Here is a 23,792-nt window from a genome sequence, read left to right as displayed (position 1 = left end):
CTCTGTAATAATCACTTTTCACTACACAGATGCAGGGTATGATTTTCTAGACATTTTGATTTTTTTTTTTTAGTTAATTGCCAATTTCTCTGAACATGCAATACCTGAAAGTAAGTTCAGTTCAGCTGATGATGAACTACTTGAGTTATGAAACAGACCACCAGTCCTTACAGTTCAAGATCTGTACTGAACTTACTTTGGACACTGTAAATTCATCTCTGAAGGCTGTATCGGGAAGAGATACAAATATAAAGACATCTCTCCCAACTACCTACACCATAGTTTCTGGTAAATGCCCGCCGGAAAACAACTATTTTCCAGGCTAATACCACGCAGGATATTGAATTACATTCGGTTACCCTCGCAGATGTTACTCGTTCATCCAGCAGCAGCATGCTGAACTTATTCGAATAGACCACCTACAGACCGAGCCAGAGGTATTACCTCCTATCAGTGCAGGAAAGATCCAACCCAAACAGCAAAGTGCCTGGGATTCGATTAATTTCAACGCGGCTCAACTGCACGTATGAAAGAGAGAAAGACGACTAGACACGCCTGAAGAAGCTATTCTATAGCGAAACACGTGTTGTGTTTTTGTAAAACTGTTTGGTGAAAATCTTACAGTGAAGTGTTTCTTGAATAGATTCTGGATCTTCATCAAATATCGGCCGATTCTTTCATACCTGATTACCAAAAAACTGTTTTTCTAATAAATTTTGATTTCAGCAAATGAGTGCAATAATTAACTGTGATGAACTGTCCTTAAAAATTAAAAAAAAAACACAAAATATTACATGAACATTCGAGAGTCACGAAATTTTGTGGTTGTTTGGTCCCACATAACTTCATGGATGTTAGAAAAATGACTCGTATTGCTCACAAAAATGATATGCGAAAGTGAACCTAGTACAACACATTTTGTTGACATATATACAAAGTGAACTAAAGTAGAAAATATAGACATTCAGATAGATGAAAAACTCTGAAAAGATGTCAAACACATTCAATGAAAGTCTTTTTTTGTGGAGGAAAAATCAGTTTTTTTTATAAAATCAGACGGTGAACATCGGGTGGAATGGAATAGGACAAGAATGATTACCAATGAGCCTCATTCTAAGAGACGTAAGCTAAAAGAATCAGCGTATATTCTCATATCTGGAGAGAATTGTATCTCGAATAGCTCCTTAGAAATAGACCGTACTTGGCTACCCATCTTGAATAAAACTTTGGATAGTGGCGAAATGGCAATGGACTGATATCGGAGAGTACCTTGTATTACATCGAATGTTTCAGTTGTCAATCAACAACATTGACATAATTTTATATTTCAAAACTTCTTTGACATCTGTCGAAGAAGTAAAGAAATAATCTATCAAAAAAGGAATAACTGCGAATATATTTGAATTTTTTATCCATTTCTGAAGACTGAGGCAGATTTTGGCCTCCGAAACGTAAAAGATAAGTATTATTTCTCAACAATTTTTTTGATAGGCAAAATGTTAAATACGACAGGTTACTGATAAATAGAAGATTTTTTTTTGTGAAAAATACTTTGATTTTTACGCAGTAACTTATCGGGGTAAACTAAAAAGTCTGCCCTTCTACACTTGTATAAAGTTCTCCATTATAATTTTTATATTTTTCAGATTGTGGAAGGTAACAAATACCCAAAAAAGGTCGATAAAAAAATGTCAAACACATTTTAAATATTCAACTTTTCAATATTAATATTGGTGTGAATTAATGTGCAGCTAACGTTGTTGATTCACGTTTCAATGTCTGGATATCAAAGTATGCTTACCAGCATCCTTGAAACCTCATTTGAAAATGAATTGTCCTCTGAATATTCTCCTGCAACAGATATACTCCTCCATCCGGAACAGAGCTTCAACGTTACGATACTGGCTCCGACCGCCGACAGAAGAAATGTCGGTGTTTGACGCAGAAAGTGACCTGAATAGTTCTCTGGATTGCTCAAATCCGAATATTTTTCAATGATGAATGGGATTTTTGACAGTCACCAAAATTTGTAATTTCAAGAAATAAATACACCAATTCCTCCTATTAACCGTGTTAGGAATGACACGTTAAAAGGTAAGACCTCGTTAGTCCTTAGCTCGCACAAGTTTCTCAACTTCTGAGAGTTGTCGTTCGTATGGGGGCGACAGCTGATTAACGGAAAAACAGGTTTTAAACATTTTTTTTATACTATTACTAACAAACTTTAATGAAATTTTGAAAAAATTGTGTATTGTAACTAAAACGATTAAAGTTTGTATGTACATTTGTGTGTAATAATAATGGTTTTTCTTTCATTGTACTCTGAAAAATATTATTAAAAAAAAATGACGATTCAAACACAATGATTGATTCAAAAATATTGTTCAGTCAAACTCCCCTCATTTTTGAATTATGAACATGGTCTGACTTCAAACAGCGCAGAAAAGCTTACATTCAATGCATCCTTCCTACATTTACTCATTCATTCTCCTCCGATGAAAATCAATCTGCTAAAAACTTACCTATTAAAAAGATACTCACTAATTATTTATATCATTTCCAGCAATCGACTCCAATTCTTCTGGTGTAACTCCCAAGTGTCCTGGAAACCTTGGATTCCTTTTATGAAATTCCAACTTGTTTATCAACAGCGAAGTATACACCTTGATCATCTTTCCATAACCTTCTTTTAGATGACCCCATAATTTTCCAAGTTCCTCGAGGTCTTTCTTATGTCTCTGGCTATCCACAAGGCATAATGGATGACCTTCTCTTAGTACCTGGATAAAAAAGAAATACAGGGCGTTGATATAATGCAGGGGTCTCCAAACTTTGCAGCCATCGGGCCATAATGATTTTTTCAGTTTGTTCCAAGGGCCAATTTCTGCCCTTAAATATATTTCTAGACTAGGTTAGTCGCAAAGTGCGTGACCTAAGCAAACTTACGATTTTTTTGCATTTCAATTATTATTGAGTATTGTGACACTTATCGACATCTAGTGGCGAGTAGTGGTACTATGTACTATCTTTTTCAGCTACCCGCTAGGTGGCATTAGGCGTAATTAAATATTTGGAATTACCGCGTTGGTTCGAGAAAGTTCTGGTTCTAGCTAGTGTATTCCGATCACCTCGAGATGGCAGTAATAATCGCATATAAAAAGGCTAGCGGCGCAACTGCGAGTTAGTCTGCGTAGGAAAGGCGAAGGAAGCGAAACTGTCTATTGTAAAATAAAGTAACATCCGTCAATAAAAGTATTTTGATTTGACTTAGTTTTTATGTGTGATTTGTTAGTATGGAAAAGCGAAAAAGCGACAGTGAATGCAGAACGTTCCATGAAAAATGGAACTTTCAGTATTTTGTGATTGAGTCCAGTAATAAGGCGCTATCTTTAGTTTGTAATGAAACCATAGCTGTTCTCAAAGACTATAACATTAAACGACACTATGAATCGAAACATCTTCAAAGATACTCCAAGTATACAGGAAGTTTGCGGAAGGAAAAATTTGAAGCTTTGAAACGCGGACTCCAATCGCAGCAATCTTTGTTTACCAAAGCGAATACTGAACAAGAGTCTGCAACTCGCGCCAGCTTTCGTGTGGCTCTTGAAATCGGACAACGTGGCAAACCATTCACCGATGGAGAAATGATAAAAGAATGCTTGATTGCAGTAGCCGAAGAAATATGCCCCGAAAAGATTAATCTTCCTCTTGAAGATGCATCACAATTAGACTCATTCCAAGTGACTATTAATTGAACTTACCTTGTGCACCACGTGACACAGCTTCCAGGCTACTATTCTATCATCCATGGCAGGTAGTCGAAGAGCATATGCCCAGAAGATTTTGGCGCTCTGCGTATGGAAGGTACCAATGATTGCAGATCTGACATGTTTCTGTTTTATAGGAGTCTCATTCCCGTTTATCGCTTTGTTAAGGGCTTGAGCCTATTCAACAAAATATAAAAATTAAAAGTGATTATAAGACGGTATCACAAAGGTACTAGTATAAAAAATAATAAAGGTAGTCAATTATGGAGTTATTAACAGAGTATTGTGTTCCTAGAAATAGTATATATAGTGAGGCACGAAAAGTAGGAATTATGACATAGGTCATAATTTATTAATCACTTGTTTGAAATCAGTGATAACTTTCCCTGAAAATTTCCCACTATTCTGTACTTCCACCACTGGCACCCATTGTCACAAACTCGCGCAATCTTAATAATAATAATAATACGCTTTATTGTCCAAAGAACATCAGGTCTTATTGACAAAGCTGCAAATTCCTTTCAGTCAGTATACAACTATATATACATATATGTAGAGTACAACAATAGCTAAAATACAGAGGAAAGAGATATATGCACAAATATAGACTTACATTTGACACTTGTATCCAAACACATACAATAAATACGGATACAGAAGAGAGATATTACACATTCATTAAAGAAACATTACCAGAAGAGATAAAAATATTGAAAATGCACTAAATCATACTTTGCTTATACAGGATGTTTATTAAACATGCGGCAAGAATTTAAGGGACTATTCCTTGAACTATTCTGAGGATATTGTATCCTTTGATGATTTTTGTTTCGAAGATACAGAGCGAAAAATACATAAGTACAAGGAGAGTCTGTTCGACTCGAAGGCTTAATAACTCGTAAACTATTTTTAGTGCATCCTACTAGAGGCGTAACAGAACTGAAGTTATTAGGCTATATGGAATCTTAAGTCTATGCAGCACTTTACCACTGAAATTATCAAGTATGTACTGAAAAAATAAAATGAAAATAAAAAACTGGTGCGACTCCAATCTGCTGTTATTTAATGTTTCCAAAACAAACAGCATACCATTAACAACAAAGGACGCAGACAAGATTATTGAATACAAACCTACTTCTAAATTTTTGGGGGTAATCATTGACAATAAACTTAAATTCGCCGATCACATTGTAACCCTCAATAAAAAGCTACCTTCAGGGTGTTTTGCGGTGAGAATAACCTTCCTTTGGTTTGTCTGCCGGTAAACCTGCTAATTTCTCACTCACTGACTCTCATTTAGGGTACGGAATTCCTTTCTGGGGAGTATGTTGCAAAACTCAATTGCAGACTGTTTTCGCTATTCAGAAAAGAGCTATAAGATTCATGTGCAATACCTGAAGTCGAGAACCGTTGTTTGAACTACATAAAATTTCGACAGTCTTTGAATTTTTATTTTAGAAACATTATTACATAATCACGTATGTTTGGCACCACTAGTTTGCACATGCCCATCTCTGGAGAGAACTGATTCTATTAAATACCTTGGAGTCATTGTTGACAAACACCTTAGATGTCACGAACATATTACTTAAGTCACAAAAAGGGTAAGATCACTTATGAATAGATTCTACACTCTTCGAGATATATTAAACAAAAAAAATGTAATAACCCTCTATACTTCTATGGTAGAACCAGTTATAAGATACTGAATTCTCTCTTGGGGGAGGCATTTTTAATTCAACAATAAACATTTTAGAAAGTGCACAAAACACAATTTAAAAAAATAGTTCTGAAGAAAAACAGAAACTACTCTACCAATCTTTTGTACGAGGAAACAAAAATATTTAATGTGCATTTACATTAATCGTTGCTTAATGTGGTCTCAAACGAAATGTCAAAAATTTTTGCTACAAAATTCCCGAAGAACAAGTGGTGTTACAAATACACAATTTACAGATCCCTTAATGCATAAAACTTTGACTCAAAAATCAGTTTATTTTTATGGACCCAAATTATATTAAAGAACTAAAAAGTGCCATAAGATTAAAAAAAGAAGTAAAACATTTTTTAATGAAAAATTACAATTTTTTCAATATATTCTAAGTAAACAATCTCCCAATCACTAACCCTCACAAAAACACCCATAGGTTGTAAACTATACGCCTGTTTTAAACAGAAACATTATTGAATTTCACTAGTTCGGACTTCCATTGTCTACTATATAAAATGATTTGAAATCCCTGAAACAACTAAAAAAGGAGAATTGAAAATGAATAGCTGAAAATAACAATTATATTAACCAAAATAAACCTGAAATGAAATAATAGTGAAATAAAATACAAGTAAAAATAGAATAAAGAAATGGGAATACTGAACTAGACGCCTTCCTGAAACACATCAACAGCGTGAGACCTTCCATTAATTTGACAATGGAGAAGGAAATCCACAACGAATTGCCATTCTTAGACGTTTTGGTGAAGAGGACCGACACTAAGTGGAAACATCTGTATACCGAAAACCCACTCATACGGGACAGTATCTGAACCACGAATCCAACCACCATCAATCGACTAAAAGAGGAATCATCAAGACTCTATTAGACCGTGCTTTTGGGCTCTGTAATACGAAGGAAGGTCTCAAGAAGGAACTAGATATCATCAAAAATGATCTTCAACGGAATGGCTACTCCAAAGCGATGGTAGAAAAGACTTTGGCTAGAAGACAGCAGGAGCCTCGCAAGGAAGAGAAGCCGTCACAACCAGTGCTTGCACTTCCCTACATCAGAGGATTATCGGAGAGGATAAGAATTGGTTCCAAGTACAACATCAGAACCTGCTTCAGATCCGGTAACACTATCCGTAGCAGCCTCACGAAAACCAGGCCACCAAACGCGGACTGCGATTCCAAGAATTGCATTTACCGGATACCCTGTGAGTGCGGAAAATCCTATATTGGTGAAACTAAGAGGCCATTGAATGTTCGCATTGCCGAGCACAAGAAACACACACAGCGAGGGGAAACCAGCAAATCAGGAATAGCAGACCACGTTTGGACCCATTAACACAATATCGAGTGGTCCCAAGCTGAGATCTTGCACAGAGAGGAACGTTGGTTTAGGATAAAATTCAAGGAAGCCGCATATATGTTGTCCAACAACGTATTCAGCCAAGCCAGCGTAGAAATACGCAACACATGGAAACCCATCATCAAGCGAAAATTGGCCAACTCCCGCCAAAACGGTCATCTCCCACGGAACCAGTGAAGCGGAAAATGGAAAGCGGGGATAAGTGAAAGTACTCGAACGACCTATAAATAGTCATCTCTCGGAGGTATCAGTCCAGTCATCACCCGAAGACGATTGTAGATACTAACAATCGAAACGTCGTGAACTAACGTGACTTGGAATCTCTCCATTTTTATTTTTATTTTCCTTTTTTCATTTCTTTATTTTTATTCATTCAATTGTTCTATTTTTACTTGTATTTTATTTCACTATTATTTCATTTCAGGTTTATTTTGGTTAATATAATTTTTATTTTCAGCTATTCTCATTTTGAATTCTCCTTTTTTAGTTGTTTCAGGGATTTCAAATCATTTTATATAGTAGACAATGGAAGTCCGAACTAGTGAAATTCATCATGAAACATTGTCAATCACCTTCAAACAAAGAAACATTATTCTATCAATTGTTCCACTCCTCTCATACCCAAGCATTATGAAAGCATAAGATGTGTATAAAACAAGTAAATCGGACACATTCTATGTACAACTTATCTTATCTTTGCTCCACGATATATTAAGTTGCCTAACTGAAACTATCACTGGAGGAATCATATTAAACAAAATGTAACAATGTATTTCCTATTACCTGAATTGAATAAACTGAAATTGAATTACATGTAATTTTTGGTAATACATTATTTTACAAAAAAAAAAACGAAAGAAATTCCGTTGTGCATGAAACATACAATAAATATATGTTTTTATTTGTTTTAGTCCAGAAATTTACAAGTGGATAAAACACCAAAGAGAAGTCACAATCTCTGCCATTTGCTTTCGACATTTAACATATCCGATACCACTCGTGGGTGGTTAAAAGGCGACCTACACAACATTACAAAATAAGCAGAGTTGTTTAGTGGGTGTAAATTATTCTTCAAATCACAGTTAACGAATTTATCAACATATTGTATTCAGAAGTTTCCGCTTCTAACAAGTATTCCAAGATTTTCTTTAAACATTTTATGCAAGGTGTTTTCCAACTAAGGTACGAAACTTCAGAGGATGATTCGTTAGATCGTTTCAAGAAAAAAAATCCCTGTGAATACATGTCTGGTGTTGCTTCTTTTCGACTGAAGTCAAAATTTCGATTTCAGAGTTGAAATTTCAAGATTTACTTCTAAATTTTGAAAATTTCGAAGTAGAAATTTCAACTTTTAATTCGAAATTTCGAGATTGAAGTCGAAATTCCGAGTTTGAAATTGAAGTCGAAGATTCCGAGTTTGACATCGAAATTTCAAAATTAAACTCGAAATTTCGAGTTTAAAGTCGCAATTTCGAGTTTAAAGTCGCAATTTCGAGTTTGAAATCAAAATTTGGAAGTTGAAATAAAAATTTATGTCGGGGTTTCAAGTTCAAAGTTTAAATTTTGGAATTTAAAGTTGATATTTCGAATTTGAAATCGAAATTTTGAGTCGAAATTTTGAGTTTAAAGCCAAAATTTCGAATCTGAAAACGAAATTTGAGTCGAAATTTCGAGTTTGAAGTTGAAATTTCAAGACTGAGTTCAAAATTTCGAGATTAAAGTCGAAATTTAGAGACTGAAGTCGAAATTTCGAGTTCAGAGTGGAAATTTCAAGATTTACTTCGAAATTTTGAGAATTTCGAAGTAAAATTTCGACTCTCAACTCGAAATTTCGAGATTGAAGTTGAAATTCCGAGTTTGAAATTAAAATTAATGTCGAAGATTCCGAGTTTGAAATCGAAATTTCAAGATTAAACTCGAAATTTTAAGATCAAGGTCGAAATTTCGAGTTGGATGTCGAAATTTAGAGATTGAAATCAAAATTTATGTCGAAGTTTCTAGTTTGAAGTGTAAATTTCAAGATTAAAATCGAAATTTCGAGTTTGAAGTTGAAATTTGAATTTGAAATTTGGAGTTTCAACTCAAAATTCAGGTCGAAATTTCGAATTTAAAGTTGAAATTTCAAGACTGAGTTCAAAATTTCAAGATTAGAGTTGAAATTTTGAAATTGATGTCGGAATTTCGAGTTTCAAAGTCGAATTCAAAGTCGCAATTTCGAGTTCAAAGTTGAAATTTCAAGTATGGACTCGAAATTTATGTCGAAGTTTCACGTTTGAAGTTCGAGGTTGAAGTCGCAATTTCGAGTTTAAATTTTGGAATTCAAAGTTAAAATTTCGAATTTGAAATCGAAATTTGAGTCGAAATTTCTAGTTTAAAGTCGAAATTTCGAATTTGAAATCGAAATTTCGAGTTTCAAGTCAAAAAATTTCGAGTTTCAACTCAAAATTTCGAGTTTCAAGTCGAAATTTCGAGTTTCAAGTAGAAATTTCGAGATTATAGTCGGAGTTTGAAGTTTAAATTTGGAGTTTAGACTCGAAATTTCGAATTCAAAGTTGAAATTTCACGACTGAGTTCGAAATTGACGTCGGAAATTCTAAATTTCGACTTTAAAACAAATTCACAACGTGATCGGTTCAGCAAACAAAACTTTAGGCTTTCTTATGAAACAAATGCGTTCTTTCAACAATCTGAACGTTATAAAATATCTATGCTTCAGTAATTTGTTTGGGAGAACATGTTACAATATAATGTGAAATCGAAAACGTACAAAACAAGTTTTTTAGATATTTATATGTAGTAGTAAGTAGTATTTGTTTATTTATTTTATCCTAATTTACAGTTTTTGAAACGTAGGTATATTTAAAGTATGTTCGTTTTGTTTTTGAGTCAATCCATGTTATCAAGTATGTAAAGCTTGTTTGGACGAATAAATAGGTAAATATTTTGATGACTTCCAATCTAATGGGAATTTTAAACAATCATGAATTCTTTAAAAACACTGGAAACCTGTAGAACATCGGCATTCCTGTAGAGTCTTTAGTTCTACAGTAATGTTTATTCTAAATACTTGATATCAAAATGTTCTTAAAATTCTGACACCATACATATATATTCCAAATTGATTAATGAAGCTAAATTTGAAATCAAATCAGACAACTCGAGAACGTTCGAAAAAAAAACGCAACCAAGAAACTACAACATAATGACAGATAATGACTCGTTTCTGCCAAGGTATTACGTATTGTAGGGCCTTATTCATACCATACGAGTAGAGACAAATTATCGCTGAACCGGAACCACTTTAAATGTATATCACAGAACATCCTCTCTTCAGAACGAGCAGGCAAATGCTATTATTAAACATGATACGTATACAGATTGATTGTAGGCACACTTTTTTTCATTTGAAACGACTTACAAATTAAAATTAATTTGATAATTTACTACCAGTGATCAACCGTTAGAAGAGTTGCAATTCGTTCAGGTCAGTCTCGACACTTACATTGTAGTTTAATGGACTGACACCTATCAGACAACAACTATCATCGAATATAATCCAACGCCCTTGGTGGTATTAGCCAGGAGAGTAGTTGTTTTCTGATAGGTGTCAGTCCATTAACCTACTCTGTAGGTAGGTGAAGACTGGCCTGAACGAATTGTTCTTTTAGATAATTTGATTTATTACAGCCACTCTTCAAGTATGCCCCCTTACTAAGCGTGAAGATTTTTTCTTTATACGAGGAATTGAACCATTCGGTTATGGAGTTGGTTAGTACCTAGTTTACGGGCAGATGGAGCGATGACAAATATGTTATTAGCGATGTTATTAGCGATGACAAATAGATAGATAGATAGATAATATATTTGTCTCTTTAGGTTGTTCTTACAACATGAGATATGTCAAAAAAAAAATGAAAAACAAACAACAAGTACAAACACATTAACAATAGTTAATTTCACACAAAAGTTAAAACATATTGGATGGATACATATTAAAAACAGTACATATAATGCATACTACATAGATGAAAATGAATCAGCCACACTTTTGAATAAAATCGAATAAAACATGTTATTAGTCGTTCGCTTCATCCTTGTTCGAGGAATGATACTCTGAACGTAAATCGATTTTTAATTATGGGATATCACTGACGTTGATGATGGACACTAGCTTGCACGGTCTTAAGTGTGCCCGTTCCAATAATTGAAAGTCGATTCAGGCAGTTGTATCGCCAACAACATATGCAGGAATTGCTTCCGTGAAAAATCTTGCAGTAACACCTGTCGGATATAATCTAACGTCCTTCGTGGTATTGGCTAGGAGAGTAGTTGTTTTCTAATAGGTGCCAGTTCATCAACCTACAGTGTAGGTGACTTGAGACTGGTTTGGACGAAATGTTATTTGATTTACAGCCACTCTTCAAGTATGCAATAGTTGTAAAAAACAGTTTATTGCGATTTCTGACAAAACTACAATCCCACAAAATGTATGCAAAATATTCAAATAACCGATTGTGGGTTTTTTATTATACATTTTTTTCACCAAATTTGGAGAAAACTAATTTTGTGTCTCAAACACACTGTATCTAAAATATTCATTTTTCCCCTTATTTTGATTTAATATCGAAAAAGCGCCCTAATTTTCAATGGAAAATTCTCACGTCCAAATATCCGTTAAAAAAAACGTTGTGCTTCTTGTTTTTGAAATCTTTACCTTCTGATGGTGTAAAAATAATATACATTACTATCGCCATTTTTTTCAGAAAATGCAAAAAAACAATGAATTTCGAATCCCAAATTTTTTCATCATTATGAAAAATTTTGATCAAATCATTAAAATTCTCAATTGAATTACTCGAAAAATGTAAAATAGCATTTTGCATTGAGAAACAAAAAAATACTAATCGAAATACACTACTATAATTAACAACCAAACAAATAATTTAACTATCATAGTTGTGGGTCAAGATATTGATGTTTTGATATTTTTGAATCAGGTGAATTCAAATAATCGTGACATTAATTTTTTCAAGCCAGGTTTTGGAAAGTTGCGCATTTACCTGACTAACAATATGTCGTTGAGAAAGTTCTGGAAATTCCGAGTATATCCGGAAAAAACAGAAATTTCGGAAAATGGCTTTTATTTTTTTCTGGCTTTATTTTTTGAAGGATTCGAAAATAAATTGCACTTCCACATTGCCATCCATGTGCTATCCGACGTTTCGTCTTCTGGCCACCATCATCAACTTTATTTTTTCTTATGGGCGCTACATTGGATCATTTCTGTTTTGAATAGAACCAGATTTTACCTTTTTAATGATGTTATCATTATTTTTCGAAAAATTGGAGATATTGTAGTAAATTTTCGTTTTGAGGGCACCCGGCGATTTTGAGAAAAATTTTGAGAGTGCTTACGTATTTTGATGCGTAGATTACGAATCCGAAAGAAAAAAGCGACGCTCTCCCTTATTTACAAAGTTACGGCCGACTATTTGGATGATCTACCTTTGGCTAACTATAACAACATCTGGTTTCAACATGATGGTGCTCCACCGCACACTACCAGACGAGTTAATACCTGACTGAAAGGTTTGGTGATAAATTTAAAGTCAAATTTAGAAACATCAAAGTCAAAGCCTATTATGATAAGAATTGATTTTTTCAATATCTCTGATTTTTCGAAAAAGAATAATAACTTATCACACATCAATGAAAAGGTAAAATCTAGTTCTATTCAGAAATAATCCAATGTAGCGCCCATTAGCAAAAATAAAGTTGATGATGGTGGCCGGAAGACGAAACGTCGGATAGAAAATCTGAAAACACCATTATGTAGCAGGGAAAAAGTGACAATGTGGAAGCACAATTTATTTTCGAATCCTTCGAAAAATAAAGCCAGGAAAAAATAAAAACCATTTTCCGAAATTTCTACGGACATACTCGACTTTCTCAACGGCATATTGTTAGTAAGGTAAATGTACAACTTTGCCCTAATTTAACAATCTTCGTATCTCTCATAGTTTCCGAGATCCCAATGGTGAGGATCTAATTTCAAACACCCTGTATGTGTGGACTTGGATAATTTCACGTAGGTGGACAACCTGTAGTAGATTTAGCAGAAAAAATAACGATGGAGAACTCTTCAATTTGTTGTTTTATTAATCAATCGCTGACTTTGATGTTTATAAAAAACATTTAGAATATTATGAAAATATACATTTATCTACTTCAAATATATGGAACAGGCCACCGACTTGTCGAATCCCTTGAAACATTAGACACTTGAATTCACACAAAGCACCCAAAACCGAAACAGTTGCCGACCCAAAACAAATTCACTGCTAAAACCAAGGCCAACAAAACCAGCAAACACAAAACCGCCTGTATCCCCCATTTTACTCACATATTTTTCCAAATCTCTAGGACTGTATTCCTTGGCCATTTTCTTCTCGAATGTCTCTTCTTTTCAAAATTCGTACAGTTTGCAAGTCGAGTTAATATTTGTTAATGTAATAAATACGCATGCAAATCTGAAAATAAAATATTTGACGAAGGTGTTAAATCTCTGATATGATCATTGGTATGGATAAATTAGATAAGAGAGGAGCATGGCTAGTTTCACTGCAAGCTCCTAAACTGTCAGATAAAAATAGCACATATTGACGGACTGATATTTTAACAATTATTAATTTTATAACGAAACCAACAAAAACCAAATAGTTGTGTTAAAAACGTCATTTTAGAAATGTTGGTAAAAATGCTAACTGCTACGTCAGTCAGGTTGGGATCGCTCTTTTTATCATATGTATTCAGTTATAGATTGACAGATCGATTTGTTCGTGGCTCCTCAGTTTTTTTTGAAGACCGTTCCTTAGTTCCTCACAAGTAGTCATCGATGGTTCTCTCACATCAACGCTGACTTTCCTCAGAGATCTATTTTGTACCCAACACTTTTTCTAATATACCTGGGTTGTTCAAAAAATAGGGTGAATGTTCAAATTTCGCGGACTAAGGGAAAAGCAGATAGAATAGTGCCTAGCTGACAGCACGACCAGCTGTAGAAAGTGCTCGCAGATAATTAAACAGAAGTCATAGAGCTTCAAATCCTTTTTGTAACTTACATTAATAGTAAAAAACTGAAAATAAAGGAAAAATTAGTTGCATCATCCAAAATATGTATATATATATATATATATATATATATATATATATATATATATATATATATATATATATATATATATACAAATAGGAAAGTTATTGAGTGTCTTGATATAGAAAGAGAAGTTAATATCGGACATAGCACTCATGAAAGTGGCAAACCATAGACATGTGTTTCGGGCTTTTGGCCCATCATCAGTATGGTGCAGCCAAGTGTAAGGATGGGCAACACTTGGTTACCAAAAGATAGAAATACAAATGCACGGAGCCACCAACAGGTGTAAACACAAGATCTATCATCTGAAACCACAAATGTGCGGTTGGCTCCTGTTGGTGGCTCCGTGCATTTGTATTTCTATCTTTTGGTAACCAAGTGTTGCCCATCCTTACACTTGTCTGCACCATACTGATGATGGGCCAAAAGCCCGAAACACGTGTCTATGGTTTGCCACTTTCATGAGTGCTATGTCCGATATTAACTTCTCTTTATATATATATATATATATATATATATATATATATATATATATATATACATATATATACATATAATATATATATATATATAGACAGACCACTCGGTAACTTGTATGCCTAAATAAAAATTTTTTCGAGCAGTTCTTCTTATCAGTTTTTTGTTAAATAAAATCCCTTTTTTTAAAATCAATACCCACTCTTCTTCCAGTTTTCATTAGTACATCGTTCGATTGTTTTGTTTAAACGGGTCGTGTATTGTTATTTATTTAAAAATGCCTTACTACTGCTGAAAGGGTTTCAGTTATTCCTTTATTTTTTGGCAACGATCAAAATGCTAATAGAACATCAATTTTATTTAACACCTAAGCAGAAATCACGTTCTGGATTTGGTCCCAAAATTCAGGGAGACAAATATTTTTCAGTTGTATAAACACAGCAATTCGTCTGCCAATTGACAATTTGTCTACCCAATAATCATATATATTGCAAGGAAACAATGGCAGATGGTAAAATGTTGGTAAAAGTTATTAATTTTTTTGCAAGTTCATTCGCGTCTGCCTATACTTTAAACATTGCCAATTTCTCTGCCAATAGTTGTCGCATGACATATTAATTATGGACCTTACTTACATTCAAGAGGCAGACGGTAAAAAATGGATCATAGGCACTGTAAAAAAATTGTTAACTAACTAATTCCTATGAATTACTAATAAGCCGGCAAATCGTCTGCCTTGTGAAAATGTGTTCATTTCATGCTACTGTTAGTCTACGCTTGGCCGACGGTAAAAAACTGATTTTAGGTTAACACTTTTGTTGTTGAATAAAAAATGTTGCTTTAGCCAGAACACCATGTAACCGTCTGCCAATTATTTTTTGTGGGTTGCGTAACCTAGCCTTCCGGTTGCATGAATGGCAGATGGTAAAATGTTGGTCAAAGAAGTATTTCTTTAATGCAAACTAGAGTTAATGTTTAAGCATGTGTAAATGGACCAAAAATTCGTTTGACCAAAAATTCGTTTAACGCATAAAACTGTTGCTTGATGCTGTAAATATGACCCCTGAAAAAGGCAGACGGTAAAAAATGGGGTCAAAATTTCTGTCACGGCCTCCCGGTCTACTACGCCACAGTAGTCGTAACAGTGGGCAAAACCACTGATCGATATGAGATGTATTCATGTGGTATTGTTTATTTAAAAAAAGGTACTTACTTCAAATAACCTATACCTATTGTTTTATCTATGCAAATAGTCAGCAACTATAATCTACTTTTAAATTCACTAATATCTCAGTAGGTACCATAAAAGCATTACTTATAACAGAACTAATTCAATTTACAAAGAAATGAATCTGAGAAGTAAGTATACTGATGAAAAACAATTCTCAACATTGATGAATTGAATTTTATCAGAAAAAGATTACTTATCAGAGAGTGTGATCAAACAAAGCATTGCCGTATTATATTTTGTAGACACAGACACTGCATGTGGTGGAAATAAATCAAGACATTTGTGAAAATTAGTCATTGAAAATCAACAAATAAGATATATATCTGAATAATTGAATAGAACTGACCGATACTTGATGAAAATCCATATTAAAAAAAACTAATTAATACAGTTTATTGTATGACTTTCACTATAAAGGGTTTTACAAAAACCGCGGTTTTTGAAAAACCCTTTATAGTGAAAATCATACAATAAACTGTACTTTTTTTTAATAAGGTAGAGATGAAAAGTATGGCAAACACAAAATTCATTATAGTCTTAATGTTTAAATGAATTTATCATGTTTACTCTCTCCAAGAAAAGAGTAAAGCACATAAGTTTGAAACTAATTTGTCATAAGTTGACTTCCATTCAAAAAATAGTGGGTATGAAATGTTTTGATATTTTTTCCACGTACTAGTGCTTCACGGATGGTATTACATGCTGTCATCCCGGGTGTACATCCGTTCATCTTTGACATTATCACAACTTGGCATACCATCCGAACCAGAACCTGTGTACCAACAGTCGACGCTTGGGAGTAGACAGAGACCTCTGGGGAGACCAGGGACGAGACCCCGACGTCAAGAAACAAATCCCTTAAAGCATGTCACTACCTGAGGAGTCGGCAGATTGGGACCTCAGTGTAGTCATACTTTCTTGAAAATGGCTTCAAACTCGAAGCCGAAACGTCGAACAATTAAAAACACCGGATGTGGTTTAACCCGCGTCTGGAGTTCTTAGTTATATTTTAGTTCACTCTTGCCTCTCTTGTGAACTTACGATTTTTAATGTACGTGTGCCAGATACCGGACGGAAAAACAACAACTAACCCAGCTAATGCAACGCAAAAAGCTGAAGTGAAACCATCAGCCTACCCACGCCCCCTCCCAGGTTGAGTGCCCTTAGTTGAAATCTTCACCACACGGTTACTGTGTGCAGAACATCCCATCCCGTCCATCCACCCCCGCTCCTCCGGAGCGGTCCTCAACTTACTGATGAGCACTTCAGCAAGATCGACATCTGATCTTCTTTGGTCGAAAGTCAGCCTTTAGATGCTTTTACTTTCTGATCTAATGACCGGAACAAACAGAAAAACCTGCACGTCGTCTTGAGTTCATTCAGGTTGGAGCCCAGCTCCCTTACCCTTTTGGCTGATCTTTGTCGAAGAAGGACAAATGGGTTCATGATTGAGGGGATGTTGGCGGTATGAAGTCCTCAGACATCAGTACCGCCCTTCACGGGGTACCCCTACCTGGCTGGGGTGGGATGGATGAAAAAGTTATTCGTCCGTTAACGGGGGACATGAGAGCGTCATTCGACAGATTGTCGGGGCCTTCCGAATGGAAGGCAATTGCAAATCTCTGCGGATGGCTTCCTTCCGCACGAACCAAGGAGCATTCACAATCATTCTCATTAACTCGTTTTGTAATCTCTCCAAAATGGAGATATTGTACGTAGCCGCTTGTCCCCAGACGCCTGAAGCATACATGATGACAGGCTTGAACATCGTATTGTAGATGGTAATTTTGTTCTTTAAACTGATTTTAGATTTTCTGTTGATCATATAGGGTACAGACTAGCTATCCGACCCTCGATCCTTGACTTAACGTACATAATGTGCGGGTTTCAAGTGAGCCTACGGTCTATTAGAAGGCCGAGGTACTTTACCCGCGCTAATGCACGTTGCATGTAGATGATCCCGAGCTCCCGACCCATGCATGATGAGAGGAGAGCCGAATCATCGGCGTAGAGAGATATCTTCACACGCTCGGGCCTCGGAAGGTCACTGGTCACACGTCAGAGAGAGCACAGCCCCCTGTGGCACTCCAGCGAGGATCTCTGTGTTGTCAGACGGAGAGCCCTCTACTCTAACCTGAAATGTTCTGTCTTTCAGGAAAGACACTGGATCAGGCCTCGAGGCAGGTCGGACGCGATTAATTTGTGCAGAAGGCCTTCTTGCCATACACGGTCGAAGGCCTTCGAGATATCTAAGAGAACAATATGCACTTTTTTGTTGTTGTTAAGCTCGTGGATGGTGTTTTCGACCAGCCATAGAGCCTGTAACTCAGTGGAGTGTTCTCTCCTGAAGCCAAATTGTTCATCAGGCAGAACATTTCGGTCCTCAACTTCTTCGTTGAGCCTTTGGAGAACAACTCTTTCAGCCAGCTTAGCCGCCGACGAGAGTAGACTGATATTTCTGTGGGAACAGCGGGTTCTGGCCCTGTTTTGGAATCATGACGACGATCGCATGCTTCCACCTTCTGAGGAAGTATCTGAGGGATTAACAAAAAAAAAAGAATTAATTCCAACTAGTCATGAGCTCTCTCTGCAGTTGATTCAGTCAGATGTAACACTGCGCCACCTACAGACAAAGTCCGGAAGCAACTCCACAAACACTTACTCCGGGTGGGAGTCAGAAAGATAAATAAACATATTCCGTAGAGGTGCATATGACACATGTCACCCCTTACCTCATGTGAACCTACTATTTTGTAGGTACATGTGGCATCAACGACATAAGATCGAATATAGATAGTGAAATTCTATTATTTGCTGAATATTACTGGAGTTTTTTCCCCAACACCAAATCGTTATTTTTAACACCTCAACACGTGTCGAGGTGTTAAAAATAACGATTTGGTGTTGGGGGAAAAACTCCAGTAATATTCATTACTACACCAAAGGTTCCAAACAGTGCATCATAAGTCTATTATTTGCTGATGATTTAAGTTTTTCCTGTCATTGAGTCATATATGACAACCAAATACTACAAAATTATTTGAATAAATTGGCTCTCTGGCGTTCTTTTAACAATCTTCCACTCAATTCAAGTAAATGTAGATTTACCACCTTTTGTAACAAACATACCATTCTTGACCACAATTATTCGATAAATGATTATTTACTTGGAAAAACAGACAGCTGTAAAGAGTTGGGAGTATTCTTTAATTACGCACTTCACATAGAGAAAAATTGTAACTGCTGCGAAAAGAACGTTAGGGCTTATATTCAGAAATTGTAAAGTTTTATTACTCTCTTCAATTCATTTTTTAGATCCTGTCTAGAACATGGCTGTCTTATCTGGCCACCTATACGAGGACTGTTCAAAAATTAAGGTGAATGTTCAAAATTCGCGGACTAAGTATATTCGATTAACGAACTTTTTTTATTTTTTTATGATGATACACTCGTCCCAAACATATGTCTACAGTTTTGTCTGTAGGTCTACAGAAAATGTTGAGCAAGTGGAGAAAATCATTATGAAAGATCGTCGAGTCACTATTTGAAAAGTTACTGAGGATGTCGGCTCATGCCATACAATTTTTACGGAAATTTTGGTCATGAAGCGTGTGGCAGCAAAGTTCGTTCCAAAATTCCTGAATTTTGACCAAATAAACCGTTGCATGAGCATCGCTCAGGAATTGTTGGATGACGTCAACGGCGCTCCAAATTTGCTTAAAATGGTCATGTATATGGTTATAACATTGAAACCAAAGTCCAATCGTCCCAATGGGGAATGTTCCTCCTGACGAAAATCAAGTAGTTTTCATAAAAGAGCTCTAAAACAACGCATTTTAAACTTATCATTTCAACCTTTTTTTTTTTAAATTTATTTAAATACTTAAAAAAGAGGAATGAAATAATGCATTCAACATTTGTTTGTATTTGTTTGTATTTGTATGTGTTTCTATTTCACCATTTGGCAACATCGGTTATATCTAATAAAGGACAATGAATCTGTTACCTGTATGAGACAAACAAAGATGACATATTCCAGAGATGTGCTGTTCTGTTTACTTATGTTCTGAGTTCCGAGACATTCTGTGCCATATGACATTTTGTGCACCTAACCTATCTTCCTCTATATAAATAAATAACAAAACAACTGTTGTTTATATGGCTTGTAGAGGGGGTATTGAACTATAACTTGTATTTTGCATTAATTGTTGATTTATATAGATAATTTTCCTTTTTTAAAGTAGAATATCTAGGTACGTATACTTTTCGAAGTGAATTTGAAAAAATCATGAATTAATAAACTTAACTTAATTTTGTTCCAACTTGCATTTGCTGTAATAACCCAAATTGAGGAACATTCCCCATTAAAGAGACCAGGAGAGCGAATACCAAAAAAGCAAGCCAAGTTCGATCAAGAGGCAATGTTTTGCTCACTGTTTTCTTCGATTACCATGGCGTAGTGCATCAGGAGTTCTTGCCACATGGTCATACGGTCAATAAGGAGTATTATCTTGAAGTTATGCGCCGCTTGCGAAAATCAATACGAAGAAAACATCCGATATTGTGGAAAAACAATTCATGGGTTTTGCATCACGATAAAGCACCTGCTCACTCGTCATTACTTGTTCGTAATTTCTGGTCAAAAACCACACCGTAATCATGCCTCAGCCACCGTATTCACCAGATTTGACCCATGAAACGTCGGCGTTTTGCGACGCTGGCACAAGTGTATCATATCTGACGGGGACTACGTTGAAGGGGACAAAATAGTAATTCTTAAACAATCACTTGAATCTGCCAAAGACGGTTTATGAAATATGTCACCTACAAACTAGATAATGTCTACCCCAGACATGGAATAGATAAAAATATACTGTCAAAGTGTTTTCTTTTTCTATCTCTTGAAGACAGAAGAACTTATTATTCTTGTGTTTTCATATACAAACTGGTGAACAATCTTGTCAACTCTCCAAACCTACTGTCTCAACTAGAGTTCCATGTGCCAAGAAACAGTGGTAGAACTAAACAATGTTTTATTGGTTGCAATGTGCTATAAATTAAACCAAGCCTGGTAGGAAAGTATTGTATATATTTAAAAAAGAGATAAAAACATTGTTTGCGAATCAACAAATACTTCAACAGAGAGCAACATCTGGGCCCATAACCTGTTGAGAACAGATGACAGCAAGAGATAAACGTGTTCAACTCAACTTTATTTATAAAAAACAATTCTTACATAATTACTACAACAACGTCATGGAAACAGAATACAACAATATAATATAGGAATGATATTTCATTCATTAACAAACGTCAAATAGTATTAAAATTTGGTAGCTAAATAGAACTGCCGATCGCCAGCAGGATTTGAACCCGGAACACTAATATACAAGTCCAGTGATTGGACTTGTATATCAACTCAACATCAACCATCAACTACTCCACAAAGATGTATATACATCAGTTTGCCATAAAATTATTTGAGTTTCCAACTAGTTTCATTAACACTTTCCGACTCCATATTTTCGTTCTTATTATTCGTTAAGAACTATATACTTAAAAACGAACAATCAGTTTTGGAGGATTACGTTTGTTGGTTGAGAACATATTTTGAGGGAGTTAAATTTTCAAGACGTACTTCCGATTTAAAATAACTGAAACACAAATGATAAATTTGCTCGTCTTTGATATGGTATGAGGTATGAGTTATAGAATCATCACCTAATTACCAATCAAGAATGGGTCACATACCTAATTGTTGCTTTCTTCAATAGTCATAAAAAAACTGTTCAGAGGAAAAAATAACCTACTACATGAAGCTTAAATAAAAATCAAACACTGATATTGAACCTCGACAGGAGATTGCTTCACATAAATATATCAATAATTTTGGTAGTAAAGTGTCAGGATAATAATTAAGTTAATAACAGCACAAATTTAAGGTCCCTACAAACACTTAATAATAATATAACAAAAATTAAAGGCAATTTGTAAATACTTAATTTTATACTAATTTTATACTAGAACAATTGAGGAAATGAAAAGATAAAATTTTGTTTAGGACAATAGGACAAAAAAACAGAATAATTAGAAATGTAGATTGTTTGTTCACTTCTTCACAGTATGACTCAGTTAAGAACGTTCTCATAAATGAGGAAAATGCATAAAACGCAATTGACATAAATAATAAATAAAATGAAAAAATTCACAAGAATTGTTTTTGCTGTTGGAAAGCAAGAACAATATTCCTTGTCGATATTGAAATACTGAAATCAGACTTTATATTATTTCAAAATTGTTAGTGGTATAAGTGTAAAAATAAGGATGAGTTATTATGGACAACTAGAATACTTAAAATTGGAATATAAAAAAGTAATTTATAATGAACCATGAATAGGTATTTTTCATAGGAAGAAAACATATTTTCATAAAAAGTATAAATATTTTATAAGTACCTGAGATTTTTCAAAAAGTTCTCGTTCGATCTCTAAACTGGTTTTCTTTGGATGAAGTACTCTAGGTAAAGAAAGTGAAGCCATATCCTGAACACCTTGATTTAAACATTAATAAACTTCTCAAAAAACTGTAATAACAAATCTTCGCAAACAAAATACTAACACAAGCACTCTCAATTTCTCGGAACGAATCGGACTATATCTGTCACGGAATCGAAACAAATTTTACAACCAAGAAACGCGATGGAGAAACCACAGAGAAATCAAACCGACTTCGGTATGACCTTGAAAAAAAAGGGAAAAGTTCTGAATGATTTCATCCTTGTTTCCAGGATAATCACATACATTTTGATTTTCCTGGTGTGAATATTGAAATCTTCTTGAAATCTCACCGAATGAGTTTATTTAAAAGTACGTGTACTTTTTCAATGTCGGCTATTCTGTCTATTTATCATCAGTGTCAGCTGTCATGTAGTTTGTAGTGTCCGCTTTCGTGGAATGGCTCGCAAAACTTGCATTTGACTCCTGTGTTATGGAGAAGGAAGCTGCCAACAGGTATGTTGTTAACATTAGTCTATTTATACGTTTTCATTTCATTTTCTGCTTTGAAAAATTTCCACAATGGAGATACCCGACTCTGCTTTGAAAGTGAAAAATTGACCAGCAATTTTCTGACCGCAAACTATTAGATCATTTGAATGTTGCTTTCTTGAGAGAGAAACAATGATCATTTATTGGGTGCACCGTAAGGGCCTGGTCAATGTTTTGTCAATGCAGACAAAACAGAAGGCCTGGCAAATTTCATCACACATCAAAATATATCGAGTAGAGATAGCAAATAAATTTTGGTGGGAATGAATCCATCTGGGTGCCAACAAAATATAGCTGAAATGTAACATACAAGCACATGATACCTTAGAGAAGAGACACTTAGCACGGGACAGAAACCATGAACTTTTTGACAGTCTTGAGGTGATTATAGTCATCCTAAAAAATTCGTGGAGTTGTTTGTGAATGCGAACTCAATAAAATGAAGCTTATTTTGTTAAAATGTTAGCCTACAACCTGCCAAGCTGATATCGCGATAATTTCTCCACTGCAATCAAATTGTATATTTATTTCATAAGTTTCAAATAATTTGAATTTACCGCAAAAATGATGAATCCAACACACAAAATGAAGGTCACAGAAACATGACCTATCAACATGCAAGTGCTGCCAGATAAGTGTCTCTTCTGTAAGGTATAATGGAATTGTGGTGGTCATTGACTACTGTCTCAGAGCAACATGTATTTTATTGTTCTGAGACTACTGTCATAATTCTAAAAATCAAATTGTATATAATTTAATATATTTTCACTTCTCTCTTCTCTTTGTCCTCTTTTCGAAGGAATCAAAGCTGCTCGGATAAATGTCACAGAGATTACATATGTTATAATAAATAGTACCTAAGTAGTGTTTGGGTATATCTAGTTGAAAATAGTTTTGATTCCATTTCAAGACTAATTCAGTGCTATTATGGGTGGGTTTGAGGAATTTATCGCAGATTATAAATATTTATTGAATAATGATTTATGTGATATTAAAAACATTGATTGTCCTTCCTTGCATATGTTTGTTA

At 34.8% G+C, this 23,792-nt stretch overlaps 1 protein-coding gene across 3 annotated transcripts in view; it reads right to left on the bottom strand.

The window, feature by feature from the left end:
- Positions 1-22,388, bottom strand: part of Hip1 (Huntingtin interacting protein 1) — a 42,542-nt gene extending 20,154 nt beyond the window's left edge. Inside the window, exons 1-4 of one of the 3 annotated variants that reach the window (XM_074180285.1) lie at positions 22,172-22,374; positions 13,256-13,382; positions 3,762-3,944; positions 2,542-2,780 (exon numbers count right to left, since the gene is read on the bottom strand). In XM_074180285.1, coding sequence (XP_074036386.1) covers positions 2,542-2,780; positions 3,762-3,944; positions 13,256-13,294 — 461 coding nt within the window. In that variant the 5' untranslated portion in view covers positions 13,295-13,382; positions 22,172-22,374. Of the gene's footprint in view, positions 1-2,541; positions 2,781-3,761; positions 3,945-13,255; positions 13,383-15,698; positions 15,855-22,171 lie in introns of those variants that run through there. The other 2 variants (XM_074180287.1, XM_074180284.1) reach the window with 2 other exon arrangements.
- Between the last annotated feature and the right edge of the window lie 1,404 nt (positions 22,389-23,792).

This window comes from Leptinotarsa decemlineata, unplaced genomic scaffold (assembly GCF_025532065.1).
Source record: "Leptinotarsa decemlineata unplaced genomic scaffold, Ldec_3_MD MMD2_tig00026294_RagTag_RagTag, whole genome shotgun sequence".
Classification (NCBI taxonomy): Eukaryota; Metazoa; Arthropoda; class Insecta; order Coleoptera; family Chrysomelidae; genus Leptinotarsa; species Leptinotarsa decemlineata.
The sequence above is the reverse complement of the archived record's forward strand: the minus strand, read 5'-3'. Positions and strand labels throughout refer to the sequence as shown.